Here is a 17,945-nt window from a genome sequence, read left to right as displayed (position 1 = left end):
AACAAAAGCAGAAAAATTGGACCAAACTGGGATGTCAGAAACTAGTTATAAACTGGAGTATTTTGCATATTCATATAGCTTTTTGTTTGTGGACTAAAGGCTATTAGGTACACAAAGCAACTATTTCTCTTTTTCTGGGACTAAATTGATCAGAACTGCTGCCTTGTTCAAGTTATCCATGAACAAAAAACAAGTAAGAATATTTTGCTAATTTTTTTTTGTCTATTGCATATTTGTTCAAATTATTTCTATGAATATGCAACCTTGTAAAGTTATGTCATTTTAATGTTCCCTCTTTTTTACAAGATGCCTCTGGGGCACATAATATTGAATCCTCAAGCTAATTTTAGTTTCATGCTCAAAGCTAATATGAAATGGGCATTACTGATTCAGTCATCTCTGTAACTGACAAAAAAAGGGCTGATGCTACCATCCATAATCTTTCATAATAATGGCTAGCACAACACTTTCTGCTTCTGAACAGAGGTTGTAAGAACAGCCAATGCACATTGGTCAAACCCTTCTTTTTTGGGTGCAAATCTTAGAACACCACCTACTACGCAGGTTGATGCATGATGACCATGCTTCAAATGTGGTGTTGCAAGAATCATCCCCTTTGTTGAATGGTTCTAATTTTCTACTCCTCCCACTTATCATGGCATGAGCAAGCAACAAAGCTAGTGGCTGAGGCACTGGCACCACTGAACCAGAGGAAGCACATTATCTTCACTGTTCCAAGTCGAAATGCAAATTGCATCCTTCAACAACCCTCGAGAATGCCATCTCCAACCAGGCACATCAAGAACCACCCGACTTGTTATTTGCAAGTGCCCTGGCTACATCTTCCAACACTTGAAGTGGAAGTCTGACCACTCATCGGAGAAGAAAGACATTGTATAGAACACAAGCTGGGTGATTTGTATAGTCTGTGATATTAGCACTCCTTAAACTGCAGGTATCCTGATCTCCACATAAGATGCTTAATCTAGCATATGCAGTGGAGATGGTTTTTCGAGTGCTTGGCTTAACCCGAGGAGAAATGAAACACATGCAGGAAGAATTACAAGTCCTTCGACCATGTCTCATGGTCTATCGACCGACAGTGACTGAGCCACCGCAGATTTCTCACCACTGTTCCCATTTGAGAAGCATTGCACGAACCCCATGGCTCGTTTTCTGCAACATTCCAAAAGCTTAGCAAGGACATGACAAACTGAACGGGGCTTGCCATGGGAAATGTCGGAGAGGTGCGGTGGATTATGCAACTTCTGCAACATCATGTCTCCGTAGACTTATGTCATCCACAAACGCATGAACGTAAGAGAGCCTGTCGCAGGGAGCCACACTGCCTTGAGATGGATTAGATTATGTCTTTCCACATGATTATATCAGAAGAAATAGCAGGAAGGAAGGAAGAAGAAAGCGATAGGCCACCTTGAGATCATGATTGTTCTCGAATGCTTTGTGGTTCTTCTTTCGACATTCTTTTTTTGGTGGTTGCTTTGGATCCTTCATATCAAGTAACATTAGCCAATGGTTCTTTTGGGCGAGGAACGATAGAGTTCAGTTCATTAATCCAATACTAAACAAATAGCCATAAAGTTGTAAAGTCTATGGAATAGCTCAAAAGTTGGTCGCCATTGCTTCACGGCCTAAGTTAGAAAGAAGATTCCAATTCAAAGCTGAGGACTCTTCTTGGATGGTCTTCCCACGGGACTCGAGAGTGTCGGACAACAAGTCAGGAGTCAATTATACGGGCTTAATTCGTAGTGCCTTCCAGCTTGTGATCACACCTCCTTTTCTGCTCGTGAGTGGATTGAATCTCATAAAGAATCACGGGGGTCTTTTCCTTGACCCAACCCGTAATTTGTTGCGCAATGACGCATGACCTAATCGCCACAGAGAAGGACTCGAGTGGCCACAGGAGGAAGACAAGTTGGAGAAAGCGATGTACCACCCATTGAAACTTGAACGCGCAGAGGCACAGCTATTTAGAGCTACTCCCTTCACTCGTTCCAAGTTCAGATCACCGAGTTCTGCAAGCGTAATGGCTTCTCTTGCTTGCTCTTCCTGCCGCCGTTGCCTCCACCACCTCCTCCTCCTCCTCTTCCTTGCTCTTTCTCGTTCGTCAGCGTATGGAAAACCTCCAAATATGCATGTGTTCAGCATCCATGATTTGCTACCCAAGTCTGCGTGCTCTTCCCCAGAAGGTTGAGACAAATTTCTTTCCATATATATAGAATTTCGAGTGTTATATATATATATATATATATATACATATATAGCATGGTATACCACCGAAAAGCTATGCAGAAGTCAAGATGGCCTGTGCAGCTTTAGGATGCCTTCCTGCACACCATGCTTGTTTAAAGAGGTAGGTCAACAGAGGAAAGCGATTGGTGACCAATCAAGGACAGTAGCGGTGTCTTATCCATCATATAATAGTTTCGATAGAGCTCAAATCATTGTAGTTTGGATTGATAATGATTCAAAGTTGAGTCACAGAGAACAAGCCAGGAAAATTCATCTCCCAGTCCACCAACAGATTGTTTCCACCATGAACTTAGTATATCCTTCATTCTAATATCAACCATTGTTTATGAATGATTCCAATCCCCTGATGCTAAATGAATCTTACCGTAATTTCCAATTCCGCAGCTTCTGATCCGTCCAAGTTGAAGGTAGTCCATCGGCACGGTCCGTGCTCGTCGTTTGACGACGGTCGGAAGGTGCCCCATGCCCGACTTCTCGACGCCGACCAAGCCCGAGTCGACTCGCTTCATGTCCGGGCCTCTGCTGCTGCTCAGGTCGACAAGCTGCGCAGCTCGTCGGCCGCAAGGATCCCCGCCCGCACCGGTGGCTCCCTCGGCACCGGCAACTACGTGGTCACGGTCGGCTTCGGCACCCCCCTCATGGACTTCTCCGTCGTCTTCGACACCGGCAGCGATGTGACGTGGATCCAGTGCAAGCCATGCAACGACTGCTACGCGCAGCAGGAGCCGGTGTTCGACCCGGCCCAGTCCTCCACGTACGCCACTCTGGCCTGCAACTCCGCCGACTGCGGCCGGCTCGACTCGCACAGCTGCTCCAACGCGTCCACCTGCCGCTACGACGTCCAGTACGGCGACCAGTCGCAGACGCAGGGCACCTTTGGCCGCGACACTCTCTCGTTGTCGCCGTCCGACGTGCTGCCCGGCTTCAAGTTCGGCTGCGGCGACACCAACAGCGGGCTGTTCGGCAGGGCCGCCGGGCTCCTCGGCCTCGGCCGTGGAAGCGTGTCGTTGGTGTCGCAGGCGTCGCGGAAGTACGGCGCGGTGTTCTCCTACTGCCTGCCCTCGACGTCGAGCTCGACTGGCTATCTAACCATCGGCCGTGGCTCGCGGTCGAGCACCAAGTACACGCCCATGCTGACGGTGCCGGAAATGCCATCGTTCTACTTCGTGAGGTTGATAGCCATCAAGGTGGGCGGCAAACAGCTGCCCATCTCGAGGATGGTGTTCTCGACCGCTGGGACGCTGATGGACTCCGGCACGGTGATCACGCGGCTGCCACCGTCGGCGTACGCCATCCTGCGGTCGGCGTTCAAGCAGAAGATGACACAGTACCCGCCCGCGCCGGCGTTGTCGATACTAGACACGTGCTACGACTTCACGGGGTACACGACGGTGTCGGTGCCGACTGTGGCGCTCGTGTTCAGCGGCGGGGCTACGCTTAGCGTTGATTTCACCGGGATTCTTTACGTGGCGAACGTGTCGCAGGCTTGCCTGGCCTTCGCTGGAAACGACAACGCCGACGACCTGGCCATCATTGCCAACGTGCAGCAGAGAACGTACAACGTGGTGTATGACGTCTCCAAGAGGAAGATTGGATTTGGGGCCAAAGCTTGCAGCTGAAATCATCAGTCAGTCATTTGACAGTAGCAAACAAATGGAATGATTAAAGGACGAACTACAGAATAAAAGTATCTGTGAAAGGTTAACAAAGCAACGGTCAAAGCATCGATTGGTCGTGTCAAATTCCTTCTAGAAGATTTTTTTAAACGATTTTCTCGAGAAAGTATTTTTTATTTTTTATTTTTCAAAAAATATCACCTATTTTTATTTTTTTGATTGGTCTCTCATTAGAAATAATATCCAAAATATCTCTCGTCAACCATAATAATATTTTTCTCATCCATTATAGATAGTGTTTTGACTTACTATAATATTTTGTCACCATAAAAAAATACTATAAAATCGACTTAGAAATAGTATAAATAGTATATAATACAAATGAAATCATAACATTAGCTAAACCAACTTTAAACCTAAAAATTTCCTAGTGTAATAGTCTGATGCTGGTTTTTTTGAAAAATTACTCCTTTTTTTTTGTACAGTCTGATGCTGGTTTGAATTATATATTTAACATATATATATATATATTTATATATTTATCTAATTCATTTATATATTTATCAAAAACATTACATTACCAAATTGTTGTGACTAGTCTTTTCCTTCCCTTAAGTCTACAGAGCTTCTGTACCTAACCTTATCTAACGCGAAAAAATACAGAAATATAAATACAGGCGGCTTTCGTCCATTTGCTATCAATATTGCACAGATAATAAATGAAGCAAAAGAAGATATTGCCCAATAATATGGTCCATAATTGATCCGAGAACTCATTTCATCGTTCCTTGGTTGATAATGACATAGACGTACCTTGTCTTGTGCAATAAATAAGTTCTTGAATGTCTCGTTCATGGCCACCTCGCCGTCCGTGTCTTACCCGGCTTCCTCCTCCTCCTCATCTTCTTCTTTTCCTTACCCTCTGATACTGCCAACAAGAGAAGTGCAGTAATATCATATTGCCTGTGCTGATTCCTTAAGCCCACCACAGCTTCAACGCCTAGAACTTAACAATCATATCAGTGAATCAGCCAAAGTTATTCTCATAGTAGCTGAAGTACCGAAGTAACTCTGAGATATGACATGGTCTTTGCAATCTGGTTCCGCAAGAGCCACAGTGGAAGAGGATCCTATGGACATCTCGCTTCGGACTGGTAGCCGATTGGAGATCTGATAGTGTACACGGATCTTCCACACCTCGACGGGGATACGCGATAAGATTTATGTGACTCCGCGAAGATCGGACAATCTGACCTTGAATAAGCCAGTGGGTCCTACGTCAACGACTAGTCCACAGCCTTCTAAATCAATTTGGCATGTGGTAATCAGAGGCCAAACCGTTAGCATCGCTTTGGAGATTCAAAGGAGAGAAGGTCGTACTGAAGGTTCTCTATAAATTGGATGCATTGCCAGAGCTCCTACGCACAAGACTTGTATCTCCCCAGCTAACTAATGGCTTCAGCTGTCCTCCTAACCTGCTCTTGTGTTCTGTTTCTGCTCCTAAGCTACCGTTCTCACCTTGCCAATGGAGAAGTACAGAGCTACCATAAGGTTCAAAGACGTTCTTTGAATCCCGGAGCAGTCTGCTCTCCGCTCAAAGGTTAATCATACATCAGCTGCCTCCTACTTTTGGTGTTTTATTTGCGCTGCAGATCTCGTACCTGTTATAAAGTATCATCTGTAGTTTTAACTAAATCTTCCTTCTCTATCTCTTTAAGCTGTAAATTGGATGCACGATGTTACTGAGCAAGCAGATGGAAGTTGTACTCATGAACTGCTGCATTTGTTTGACGTAAATTTACTTAAAAGACAAAAAATTGATACTGACTATTGGTGGTGATATATACTTCCATGCATGCATGCATGGTTCTCAGGATCCAACGTTACCTCTATACGGTTGGTCAGTCGGTATGGACCCTGCTCCCCCTTCGAGACAAAGGAACTGCCATCACTTGAACAAATCCTTCTTAAAGACCAACTTCGAGTAAATTATCTCCTAAAGGGTGTCGCGAAGTCTTCTACTGATGATTCCAAGGTAAGCATCTCCGCCATGGACGCAGGAGAGGAGTATGTGATCAACGTCAGCTATGGCACCCCCGTCCTAGAGCAGACTGTGACGATCGGCACCGGAACCGACCTGAGTTGGATCCAATGCAAACCATGCAACGTGTGCTACCCGCAGGAGCAGCCGATCTTTGACCCATCCCAATCATCCACCTACGCCGTGATCCCTTGCAACTCGCCGACCTGCAGTCAGCACCAAGGCAGCTGCTCTAGCTCTTGCGCTTATAACTTCACCTACATCGATGGGTCGAACAGTTCAGGAGTCTACAGCCACGACAGACTGACGCTATCGCCTAACGACACGATCGAGAACTTCCTCTTCGGGTGCGGCACCGACAACAAAATGGTATTCCAAGACGCCGCAGGGCTCGTGGGTCTTGGCCGTGGCAATCTCTCTCTGGTGTCTCAGACGTCGCAACTTTACCACTCGGTCTTCTCCTACTGCCTTCCTTCGACTTCCAGCAACACGGGGTTCCTAAAACTGGGCGAACCTGGTGACGACTCCAACACCGTTTACACTGCAATGCAGACCAACTCCACGTTTCCAATCTTCTACTTCGTTGACCTGATCGGAATCAGCGTAGCCGGGCAGCAGCTCGCCATTTCGCCATCGGTTTTTAGGTCCGGTGGCACGATATTGGACTCCGGCGCTACGTTCACTTACCTCCCGCCGTCGGCCTACGAGGCCCTGAGGTCGGCGTTCCAGGAGCAAATGTCGGCATACCCTCTTAAGCCTCCTAACGGAATACTTGATACCTGCTATGACTTTAGCGGCTACGAGACCAAACCAGTTCCCGCCAGCATAACACTGCACTTTGGTGATGGAGTCACCCTGGACGTCGACTCGTCTGGGATCCTCTTCGATGACTGCTTGGCATTTTCTGCTAATCAAGTTGTTGACACCGGGGTTATTGGCAATGTGCAGCAGCGAACATATGAAGTAGTCTACGATGTAGGAAATGAGAGAATTGGATTCGCGCCGAACGCTTGCAGCTGATCAGTATCACCTCATGCATATATATAAATATAAATAAATCAATAGCATGAGGCATAAGGATATATAGCATGCACCTGCAGCTGGCAGTCAGCCTCTATTACCTTCACCAGAATTGTCTACCGTTCTATTTCAGCATCCACCTCCCTGTTCTTCTGTACGTGTGCCTCTTTTCTTGGTTAATTATGTGTTTGGCATTCTGTTTTGGAAGTATAAGCTAGAGCTCAGATTAATTAATCTAGCAGCATTTTTCTTTGTATATAATAAAGAATCACGAGGGTCCTTCCAATGAACCATGGCCTATTTAGTCACCACATCGAAAGGAGGAAGACGATGGAGAAAAGCTAGGGGATGTGACTGACGTGCTATAATTCTATAATTAGATATTCGAGGCACATATAATTTAATTTACTGTAGATTATTCTTAATCATAGGAAAAGTATATTTGATCAAAAAACACAAATAATAACAGAAAATGTATGGGAAGCTTAAATCTAATAGCAAATTCATGTCTAATTCATAATTCAAACTTTTACTTGTCATAATTTTAATAAAAGGGATAAATGTTGTGATATTGTTTTCCTTATAAATCACACCATCTGCAACTTTATAGATCTTAATACGCGTAGAAAATATATGTTACTAATAATAAACTCTTCTAGTCTGCATAAAGATCTACTAAGTCTGATAACTTTCCATCCTATTTTACTCTCCAAATAAAGCTAAATTGGTCCACGATTAATTGGAAAACGCCATTGTTGCCGAGTTCTTTAATGTCACTTGGCGTAGCTTGTCCTTCGCAATCATTTGGGAGTGTGTCTCTTTCATGGCCACCTCCCCTGCCTGTACCTCCTCTTCGTCTTCTTCTTTTGATTAGCCTCCGCTGCTGCCAACCATTGATTCAACACCAGACCAGCTGAAGTTATTCTCATAGTGCAATCCGTTCATCGCATACAGTATCGGAGCTATCGATCTATCATTGCAGGTTTCAGAAGTACGAGTCCATGTTCTTGCGCACTTTGGTTCGTGCGGACGTGGAAGTATACCGTGCAATTCCCTCTCGATTAGCTCCCGATCCACTCGCCTGGGTGACTCGTAGAACAGCCAAAAGGAAGCATTTAGTTGTGGTTGTTATTAGTTGACGATTTATGAGCCGGTCAGGATTTATGTTGCACTCGAGTTGTGGCTCTAATCATTCGACTTTGAACTGTCAAAACTCTTCCTTTCGAACTCATCGTTGTGTCGTAAACCAACTTATTTCGTGGATTTTGCAGTGGGAATGCGAAACTAAGCTTAAATTGCTCCGTGATTGTGTGGAAGAACTTGACGATGCCAGTCAATCGAAGTCAACGACTGGTCCACATACTTGACTCAAATCAGAGGCCAATGTGGTAGCACAAAGAAAGTGGTTTCGAAGTCTCTATAAATTGGATGCATTGCCATAGCTATCCTGCAGCGGCCAGGGCTTGTATCTTCCCAGCAAATGGCTTCGGCTGCTCTCTTAATCGGCTCATCTGTTCTGTTCCTGAGTCACTGTTCTTCCCTTGCTAACGGAGAAGACGCTCAGAGCTACCACGTGGTTAGAAATCATAATTCGAGTCCCGAAGTTGTCTGCTCCTCATCCAAGGGTCAGTCATACCCCAGCTGCTCTCTTGCATCAAACTTTTCTTTGGGTTGCAGATCTCATACTCCGTAGAAAATTGGAAATTATACCCATGAATTGCTGAAACCATTTGATACAGTTTCCTTAAAAGATAGTTTCGTCGTTCTCAGGATCTAACGCTACCGCCCTCCCGTTGGTGCATCGGCATGGACCCTGCTCCCCCTTCGACGACAACAAACTGCTATCGCTGGAAGAGATTCTTCTGAAAGACCAACTTCGAGTCAACTATCTCCGGCGAAGTGCCTTGAAGCCTTCCGCCAAGCCACAGGTCGATGATTCCAAGGCAAGCATCCCCGCGGAGTACGGAGGAGGTGGGTACGTGATAACAGTCGGCTATGGCACCCCCAGCCAAGAGCAGACTGTGATAATGGACACCGGAAGCGACCTGAGTTGGATCGAATGCAAACCACGCAACGTATGCTACTCGCAGAAGGAGCCGACCTTTGACCCATCCCAATCATCCTCCTACGCCGCGATCCCTTGCAACTCGTCGGACTGCAGTCAGCTCCGTAGCAGCTGCTCCAGCTCTTGCGCTTATGTCATCCACTACGGCAGTGGGCCGAAACGTTCAGGAGTCTACAGCTACGACAGACTGACGCTGTCGCCAAACGACGTGATCGAGCTCTTCCTCTTCGGGTGCGGCACCGACAACGAAAGGCTGTTCCCCAACGCCGTAGGGATCGTGGGTCTCGGCCGCGGCAAGCGCTCTCTGGTGTCTCAAACGTCGCAAGTTTACCACTCGGTCTTCTCCTACTGCCTTCCTTCGACTCCCAGCTCCACCGGGTTCCTGAAACTGGGCGAACCTGGTGACGCCTGCAACACCGTTTACACTCGAATGCAGACCAGCTCCAATCATCCAAGCTTTTACTTCCTTGACCTGATCGGAATCAGTGTCGGTGGGCAGCAACTGGACATTTCGCCATCGGTTTTCTCGTCCAGTGGCACGATCATCGACTCCGGCACTACCATCACTCGCCTCCCGGCGTCGGCCTACGGAGCCCTGAGGTCTGCGTTCCGGTGCTACATGTCCCAGTACCCCGCTGCGCCTCCTACGCGAGTACTCGATACCTGTTATGACTTCAGCGGCTACGAGACCATAACGGTCCCCAAAGTAGCGCTGCTCTTCGATGGAGTCACAATGGATCTCGACATATCTGGGATCCTCATGCATGGCTGCTTGGCTTTTGCTGGATATAAGGTCGGTAGGTTCGGTATCATCGGCAACGTGCAGCAGCAAACGTTTGAAGTGGTCTATGATCTAGGAAACGAGAGGATTGGATTTGTGCCGCAGGCTTGCAGCTGATTGATTCACCACGCAACCACCTGCTCTTTGTTTTCTGCATCAATAAGAACAATGGGTGACAAAATGAAGACACCCGGAGTCAGTATGTTCACATAGTATAGATTCTGTTCCTCCGAATCTATTATCAGTATGTCTGTCTCTTTTGTCCGTAAAGTTGAATTTGGCAGTCATTCTTCAGAAGCTTCTTATTTATATCATCACAATACACATATGACTTCCATAGCGTAGCCAATGATCAAAGCAAAACATCTAGAACTCCGATAACCAAATGCTCAATGATCGATCGAACTCGAATGAATGAAAGCAAAATCTTACTCTGGAACATGGCATTTACTATCAAGACAAACTTAGACATGATTCTGTTTTCATGCAGCTTCGTGCCACAAGACAGGACTATAAAAATGAAATGTCAACCATGCTAAATCGACATTCAAACCATAGACTTGTTAACATAGAACATGAGTTATCCATGCATGCATAGACAAAAGTTATAAAGATCTCTTTGCCAAAAGTTGATGAAGGCCGTCTACATAGTTAGTGCATATATGAAAAGCACACCAAAAAATTGCAAGAGAAGCAGCAGAATACAGAAAGCCAAGCTAGATCCAGATTAGTCCACTTCCTCCATCTTACTCTCTTCGGCATCAGCAGCATCCTCAAGCGTAGGCATGTCAGTGTCTTCAACCTTTTCATCCTCATCGATGCTGAGACCTAATTTCAGCATGCGGTGGATCCTGTTGCCAAAAGTATTGGGGTCATCCAAGCTGAAACCAGAGGTGAGGAGAGCAGTCTCAAACAGCAGAAGTGTCAGGTCCTTGACTGATTTGTCATTCTTGTCAGCATCTGCTCGCTTCCTCAACTCCTCCATGATAGGATTCTCTGGGTTGATCTCCCTAGTTTTCTTGCTGGACATATAGCCAGCCATGCTGGAGTCCCTGAGCATTAGTGATTCAGTCATCACTGTAACTGACAAAAAAGGGTTGATGCTATCGTCCATAATCTTTAATAATGATGGCTAGCACAACACTTTCTGCTTCTGAACAGAGGTTGAAGCAACCGCCAATGCACATTGGTCAAACCCTTCTTTTTGGAGTGCAAATGCTAGAACACCACCTACTACGCAGGTTGATGCATGATGGCCATGCTTCAAATGTGGTGTTGCAAGAATCATCCCCTTTGTTGAATGGTTGTAATTTTCTACTCCTCCCACTTATCTTGGCATGAGCCAGAAACAAAGCTAGTGGCTGAGGCACTGGCACCACTGAACCAGAGGAAGCACATTATCTTCACTGTTCCAAGTCGAATGGCAAATTGCATCCTTCAACAACCCTCGAGAATGCCATCTCCAACCAGGCACATCAAGAACCACCCGACTTGTTATTTGCAAGTGCCCTGTCTACATCTTCCAACACTAGAAGTGGAAGTCTGACCACAATTACTCAAAAACTCCTCATCGGAGAAGAAAGACATTGTATAGAACACAAGCTGGGTGATTTGTATAGTCTGTGATATTAGCACTCCTTAAACTGCAGGTATCCTGATCTCCACATGAGATGCTTAATCTAGCTTATGCATTGGAGATGGTTTTTCAAGTGCTTGGCTTATCCCGAGGAGAAATTAAACACATGCAGGAAGAATTACGAGTCCTTCAACCATGTCATGGTCTATCGACCGACAGTGACTGAGCCACCGCGGATTTCTCACCACTGTTCCAATTTGCGAAGCATTGCACGAACCCCATGGCTCGTTTTCTGCAACATTCCAAAAGCTTAGCAAGGACATGACAAACTGAACGGGGCTTGCCATGTGAAATTTTGGAGAGGTGCGGTGGATTATGCAACTTCTGCAACATCATGTCTCCGTAGACTTATGTCAGCCACAAACGCATGAACGTAAGAGAGCCTGTCGCAGGGAGCCACACTGCTTAGAGATGGATTATATTATGTCTTTCCACATGATTAATCAGAATAAATAGCAGGAAAGAAGGAAGAAGAAAGTGATAGGCCACCTTGAGATCATGATTGTTCTCGAATGCTTTGTGGTTCTTCTTTCGACATTCTTTTTTTGGTGGTTGCTTTAGATCCTTCATATCAAGTAACATTAGCCAATGGTTCTTTTGGGCGAGGAACGATAGAGTTCAGTTCATTAATCCAATACTAAACAAATAGCCACAAAGTTGTTAGTCTATGGAACAGCTCAAAAGTTGGTCGCCATTGCTTCACGGCCTAAGTTAGAAAGAAGATTCCAATTCAAAGCTGAGGACTTGTGATCTTTTATGCTCGTGAGTGGATTGGATCTCATCAAGAATCATGAGAGAACGAAGAAAAGTACATTTAGTATCGTATGAAGTCTATTTATAACGGTGAAAGATAAGATTTCTTTAATTGAACAGAGAGATAATCTCATATGCTATGCAGTTAAGGAAATATCTCTGTTATCATGCCCCCGCAAGATCGAACTCCTATCAAGGATACCAATCTTGGAACGATGCAACAAAAATAATTTACAGGCTAGAGGTTTCGTGAGTGAAAATAGATACATAAGTAGGTATCTCCAACATTGTCATAATATATTGTAGGAGTATGGGTAAAGTTGACTTTAAATTCGATATTTAGCTTCAGTTGTAGACTGGACCACTATCTTTTGTTTCCTAGAACTCAACTGATTGGATTAGACCCAAGAAAGACCACATACCCTGACGTGGAGGTTCTATCATCAAAATTTCCCGCCCAAGCAGCATCAGCAAAGGCATGAAGATGAAGTTGAGTAGTTTTGCAGAGAAAGAGACCATGATTAAGGGTCCCTTTAAGATACCGCAAAATTTGTTTAACCGCAGACCAATGTATAGTAGAAGGCTGGTGCATGTATAATTGTCATAAGTGCTAGCATTTGGAGATGCCAAACTTAGAATAAGCCGAATTGTTATAGATTTAATTATAGGAATAAAAGTCTCTGTGAAGTCAACTCTAAGTCATTGTTGAAACCCTTTGGCTGTTAATTATGCTTTATATCGAGCAACGAACCCATTTATATAGAGAGAGATTTCTTGTTGGAACAATAAGTGGAGCACCAGAGGTAGATGATGAAGACATATGAAAGATATGAACTACTATGTGGGTATGAAAGATATGAACTACTATGTGGGAACAAGTAGAAATATATAACAACGACAAGTATCAAAAGAAAAATAAAAAAGGAAAAAGTATTAGTACTTCTATAGTAAAAAGGTAGGAAGAAGTAAGAAGTGTTAGTACTTTTCTACCGTAAGAAGGGAGGAAAAATAAAAAAATTCTACGGTAAAGAGGAACCAAGAGTGTGTGCTCCCTATAATGCAAAGTCACCGAATGCGTTAATTGGGCCCAACAAATGCTTGGCACTGCACCGTAGGCTTGGAACTTGGTACGATAGCCATGGTCGAGACTAGAAGCAGGGAAGCTACCATCGAACGATCGACTGTGGGCGGCGAGTGCCACAAGACAAGTTGAAGAAATTTGGCAGCACTGTCGAACAACAAGAATTTTTCTCGGCATCGACTCAATAGTATTATATGAAGTCTATTTATACACGGTGAAAGATAAGATTTCTTTAACTGAACAGAGAGATTGCCTTGAGGAAATCTATCTGCTATACAGTTGAGGAAATCTTTCTGTTATCGAAGGAAATCTCTCAGCCATCAACGCATGCCCTAATCGTCAAAGAGAAGAACTCGAGTGCCACAAGACAAGTTGAAGAAAGCGAAAGCGATGTACCACCCGTTGAAACTTGAACGCGCAGAGGCACAGCTATTTAGAGCTACTCCCTTCACTCGTTCCTAGCTCAGATCACCGACTTCTGCAAGCGTAATGGCTTCTCTTGCTTGCTCTTCCTGCCGCCGTTGCCTCCACCACCTCCTCCTCCTCCTCCTCTTCCTTGCTCTTTCTCCTTCGTCAGCGTATGGAAAACCTCCAAATATGCATGTGTTCAGCATCCATGACTTGGTAGTGTAATAGTCTATGAGCAATGATAAGCAAAGAGACATAATACGAAGTTACTTAGAATATTTTTCAATAGCTTTATAATATCTTTAATATCATAATAAAACCTATAATGTTATTAAAAAAATACTATAAGCAAGTCAAATAAAATCAAAATATACTAAAAATTATTTAATATATCATATTAAAATTCAAATAGGTACTATAATAATTTAAGAATATCATCATCTAAATATGGGTAAAAATTATTGTCACCATCACAATACCGTAATGCTATTGAAAAATATTATAAATGAGCCAAATAAAAACACTATAATGATTCGAAACTACTAAAAAAAATAGACAAAATGATGAGAAAAATACCATTTGCAATGACGGTGAGTATTTTGAGTATTATTTGAATTAGGGAGTCTCATTTTGTGAAAAAGTAAATCAGAGATCCCTTTTTCAGAAAAAAAAAGGATTTTTTTTCAAAAAAATTACCTTTTTTTGGGTACAGTCTGATGCTGGTTTGAACTAAATTATTGATTTCTATCATTCGATTCGATACGCTTAATCCGATACGTAACACATATCTATTCACTTGTATTCTTATCAAAAACATTACATTACCGAATTGTTGTGACTATCTTTTTCTTCCCTTTGTCTTGATGGCTTCTGAGTCTTATCTTGTTAGAAAATAAATAGATAAACAAGTTATAAAAGAAGATGATTGTTATTGACTATGAGATCTACTATCATATCTAATGCGAAAAAAGAAAGAAATATAAATACAGGCAGCTTTCGGCCATTTGCTATCAGTAATGCACAGATATAGTCAAGCGCAAAAGATGATAAACGAAACAAAAGAAGATATTGCTCAATAATATGGTCCATAATTAATCCGAGAACGCATGTCATTGTTTCTTAGCTGTTATGATATAGACGTACTTTGTCCGGTGCAATCATTCAGTTCTTGACTGTCTCGTAAATCGCCACCTCGCCGTCCCTGTCTTACCCTGCTTCCTCCTCCTCCTCATCTTCTTCTTTTCCTTACCCTCCGACATGGCCAACAAGAGAAGTGCAGCAATATCACATCGCCTGTGTTGGTTCCTTAAGCCCACCACTGCTTCAGCGCCTAGAATTTATCATATCAGTGAACCAGCTAAAGTTCTTCTCATAGTAGTTGGAGGACCGAAGTAGCTCTGAGGTATGACATGTTCTTTGCAATCTGGTTCCGCATGAGCCACAGTGGAAAATGATCCTGTGGACGTCGAATCATGCCATATGATTGCTGTCAATTAACTCCAGTCGGATGCCATGAGTCCACGAATTAATTACTGGCAGATACATCGGACCTGGTAACCGAAGAAATCACCACGTGAAGACCTTGGATCGTTGCAAGTCATCGCTTCGGACTGGTAGCTGACTGGAGATCTTATCATTTCCATGAATCTTCCACACCTCGACGGGGATACGAGATAAAATTTATGTGACTCCTCGAAGATCGGACAATCTGACCTTGACTAAGCCAGTGGGTCCTACGTCAACGACTAGTCCACAGCCTTCTAAATCAATTTGGCATGTGGTAATCAGAGGCCAAACCATTAGCATCGCTTTGAAGATTCAAGGAGAGAAGGTAGCATTGAAGGTTCTCTATAAATTGGATGCATAGCCAGAGCTCCTACGCACAAGACTTGTATCTCCCCAGCTAACCAATGGCTTCAGCTGCCCTCCTAACCTGCTCTTGTGCTATGTTTCTGCTCCTAAGCTACCGTTCTCACCTTGCAAATGGAGAAGTACAGAGATACCATAATGTTCAAAGACGTTCTTTGAATCCCGGAGCAGTCTGCTCCCCGCTCAAAGGTTAATCATGCATCAGCTGCCTCTTACTTTTGGTGTTTTATTTGCGCTGCTGTTATAAAGTATCATCTGTAGTTTTAACTAAGACTTCCTTCTCTATCTCTTTAAGCTGTAAATTGGATGCACGATGTTACTGAGCAAGCAGATGGAAGTTGTACTCATGAACTGCTGCATTTGTTTGACGTAAATTTACTTAAAAGACAAAAAATTGATACTGACTATTGGTGGTGATATATACTTCCATGCATGCATGCATGGTTCTCAGGATCCAACGTTACCTCTATACGGTTGGTCAGTCGGTATGGACCCTGCTCCCCCTTCGAGACAAAGGAACTGCCATCACTTGAACAAATCCTTCTTAAAGACCAACTTCGAGTAAATTTTCTCCTAAAGGGTGTCGTGAAGTCACAGCTCAATGATTCCTTGGCAAGCATCCCCGCGGAGTTCGGAGGAGGGGAGTACTTTATCACAGTCGGCTATGGCACCCCCAGCCGAGAGCAGACTGTGACGATGGACACCGGGAGCGACCTGAGTTGGATCCAATGCAAACCATGCAACAAATGCTACTCGCAGCAGGAGCCGATCTTTGACCCATCCCAATCATCCTCCTACGCCGCGATCCCTTGCAACTCGTCGGAATGCGGTCAGCCCCGAGGCAGCTGCTCCAGCTCTTGCGGTTATGTCATCACCTACGGCGATGGGTCGAACAGTTCAGGAGTCTACAGCTACGACAGACTGACGCTGTCGCCAAACGACGTAATCGAGCACTTCCTCTTCGGGTGCGGCACCGACAACGAAGGGCTGTTCCACGACGCCGCAGGGCTCGTGGGTCTCGGCCGTGGCAAGCAGTCTCTTGTGTCTCAGACGTCGCAACTTTACCACTCGGTCTTCTCCTACTGCCTTCCTTCGACTTCCAGCAACATGGGGTTCCTAAAACTGGGCGAACCTAGTGACGCCTCCAACACCGTTTACACTCGAATGCAGCCCATCTCCAAGCATCCAAGCTATTACTTCGTTGACCTGATCGGAATCAGCGTGGCCGGGAAGCAGCTGGTCATTCCGCAATCGGTTTTTAGGTCCGGTGGCACGATATTGGACTCCGGCACTACGATCACTCACCTCCCGCCGTCGGCCTACGAGACCCTGAGGTCGGCGTTCGGGAGCTACATGTCCCAGTACCCTTCTGCGCCTCCTACGCATGGACTCGACACCTGTTATAACTTCAGCGGCTACGAGACCATAACAGTCCCCAAAGTAGCGCTGCAATTTGGTGATGGAGTCACCCTGGACGTCGACTCGTCTGGGATTCTCTTCGATAATTGCTTGGCATTTTCTGGTGGGCAAGTTTATGGCGTGGGGATCATTGGCAATGTGCAGCAGCGAACATATGAAGTAGTCTACGATGTAGGAAATGAGAGAATTGGATTCGCGCCGCACGCTTGCAGCTGATCAGTATCACCTCATGCATATATATATAAATATTAATAGATAAATAAATAAATAAATAGCATGAGGCATAAGGATATATAGCATGCACCAGCCTCTATTACCTTAGCCAGAATTTTCTATCGTTCTATTCCAGCATCCACTTCCCTGCTTCTATTTCAGTAAACTGTTATCCGTGATACACCATTCTGGTCCATCTGTACGTGTCTCTTTTCTTGGTTAATTATGTGTTTGGAATCATGTTTTGGAAGTATAAGCTTGAGCTCAGATTAATTAATCTAACAGCATTTTTCTTCGTATATAATAAAGAATCACAAGGGTCCTTCCAATGAAGAATGGTCAATTTAATCACCACATCGAAAGAAGGAAGACGATGGAGAAAAGCTAGGGGATGCGAGTGACGTGCTATAATTCTATAATTAGTTGTTCGAGGCACATATAATTTAATTTACTGTAGATTATTCTTAATAATAGGAAAAGTATATTTGATCAAAAAAACAAATAATAACATAAAATGTATGGGAAGCTTAAATCTAATAGCAAATTCATGACTAATTCATAATTCAAACTTGTGTTTGTAATAATTTTAATAAAAGGGATAACTGTTGTTGATAGGGCACAATTTGATATCGCCCACGTGAACCCAAACACTGACGCTGACGTGGAACTTCAAGTTCGAAGTGACACGTAGCACACACATGGCGGGTGATGGGATATAAAGTGAAATAAACTTTTGTATATGAATAAATACTAGCATGCCATAATACAT

At 44.3% G+C, this 17,945-nt stretch overlaps 5 protein-coding genes across 6 annotated transcripts; 4 read left to right on the top strand and 1 right to left on the bottom strand.

Moving 5' to 3' along the window:
• The first annotated feature begins 2,017 nt into the window (after positions 1–2,017).
• Positions 2,018–4,158, top strand: LOC135606890 (aspartyl protease family protein At5g10770-like). The gene is made up of 2 exons (XM_065098236.1): positions 2,018–2,210; positions 2,659–4,158. The coding sequence occupies exons 1-2, from the start codon at positions 2,048–2,050 to the stop codon at positions 3,891–3,893; spliced, it is 1,398 nt and encodes a 465-aa protein (XP_064954308.1). The 5' UTR covers positions 2,018–2,047; the 3' UTR covers positions 3,894–4,158.
• Positions 4,159–4,567: 409 nt separating this feature from the next.
• On the top strand, positions 4,568–7,137 carry LOC135606891 (aspartyl protease AED1-like). Of its 2 annotated transcripts, none has more exons than XM_065098237.1 (2): positions 4,568–5,490; positions 5,765–7,137. In XM_065098237.1, the coding sequence occupies exons 1-2, from the start codon at positions 5,343–5,345 to the stop codon at positions 6,949–6,951; spliced, it is 1,335 nt and encodes a 444-aa protein (XP_064954309.1). In that variant the 5' UTR covers positions 4,568–5,342; the 3' UTR covers positions 6,952–7,137. The 2 variants fall into 2 exon arrangements, with proteins under 2 accessions (XP_064954309.1, XP_064954310.1); XM_065098238.1 differs by having other exon boundaries at positions 5,351–5,490; positions 5,609–7,137.
• A 1,236-nt stretch (positions 7,138–8,373) lies between these two features.
• On the top strand, positions 8,374–10,053 carry LOC135581739 (aspartyl protease family protein At5g10770-like). The gene is made up of 2 exons (XM_065098234.1): positions 8,374–8,576; positions 8,722–10,053. Exons 1-2 carry the CDS (start codon positions 8,432–8,434, stop codon positions 9,912–9,914), a joined length of 1,338 nt encoding a protein of 445 aa, XP_064954306.1. The 5' UTR covers positions 8,374–8,431; the 3' UTR covers positions 9,915–10,053.
• Positions 10,054–10,524: 471 nt separating this feature from the next.
• On the bottom strand, positions 10,525–10,872 carry LOC135606573 (heat shock protein 81-1-like). The gene has a single exon (XM_065097610.1). It carries the CDS (start codon positions 10,870–10,872, stop codon positions 10,525–10,527), a length of 348 nt encoding a protein of 115 aa, XP_064953682.1.
• A 4,697-nt stretch (positions 10,873–15,569) lies between these two features.
• On the top strand, positions 15,570–17,443 carry LOC135606396 (aspartyl protease family protein At5g10770-like). Its single transcript, XM_065097418.1, has 2 exons — positions 15,570–15,733; positions 15,996–17,443. Exons 1-2 carry the CDS (start codon positions 15,586–15,588, stop codon positions 17,177–17,179), a joined length of 1,332 nt encoding a protein of 443 aa, XP_064953490.1. The 5' UTR covers positions 15,570–15,585; the 3' UTR covers positions 17,180–17,443.
• The last annotated feature ends 502 nt before the right edge of the window (positions 17,444–17,945 follow it).

Source organism: Musa acuminata, chromosome BXJ2-3, assembly GCF_036884655.1.
Source record: "Musa acuminata AAA Group cultivar baxijiao chromosome BXJ2-3, Cavendish_Baxijiao_AAA, whole genome shotgun sequence".
In the NCBI taxonomy this organism is placed as follows: domain Eukaryota; kingdom Viridiplantae; phylum Streptophyta; class Magnoliopsida; order Zingiberales; family Musaceae; genus Musa; species Musa acuminata.
The sequence above is the reverse complement of the archived record's forward strand: the minus strand, read 5'-3'. Positions and strand labels throughout refer to the sequence as shown.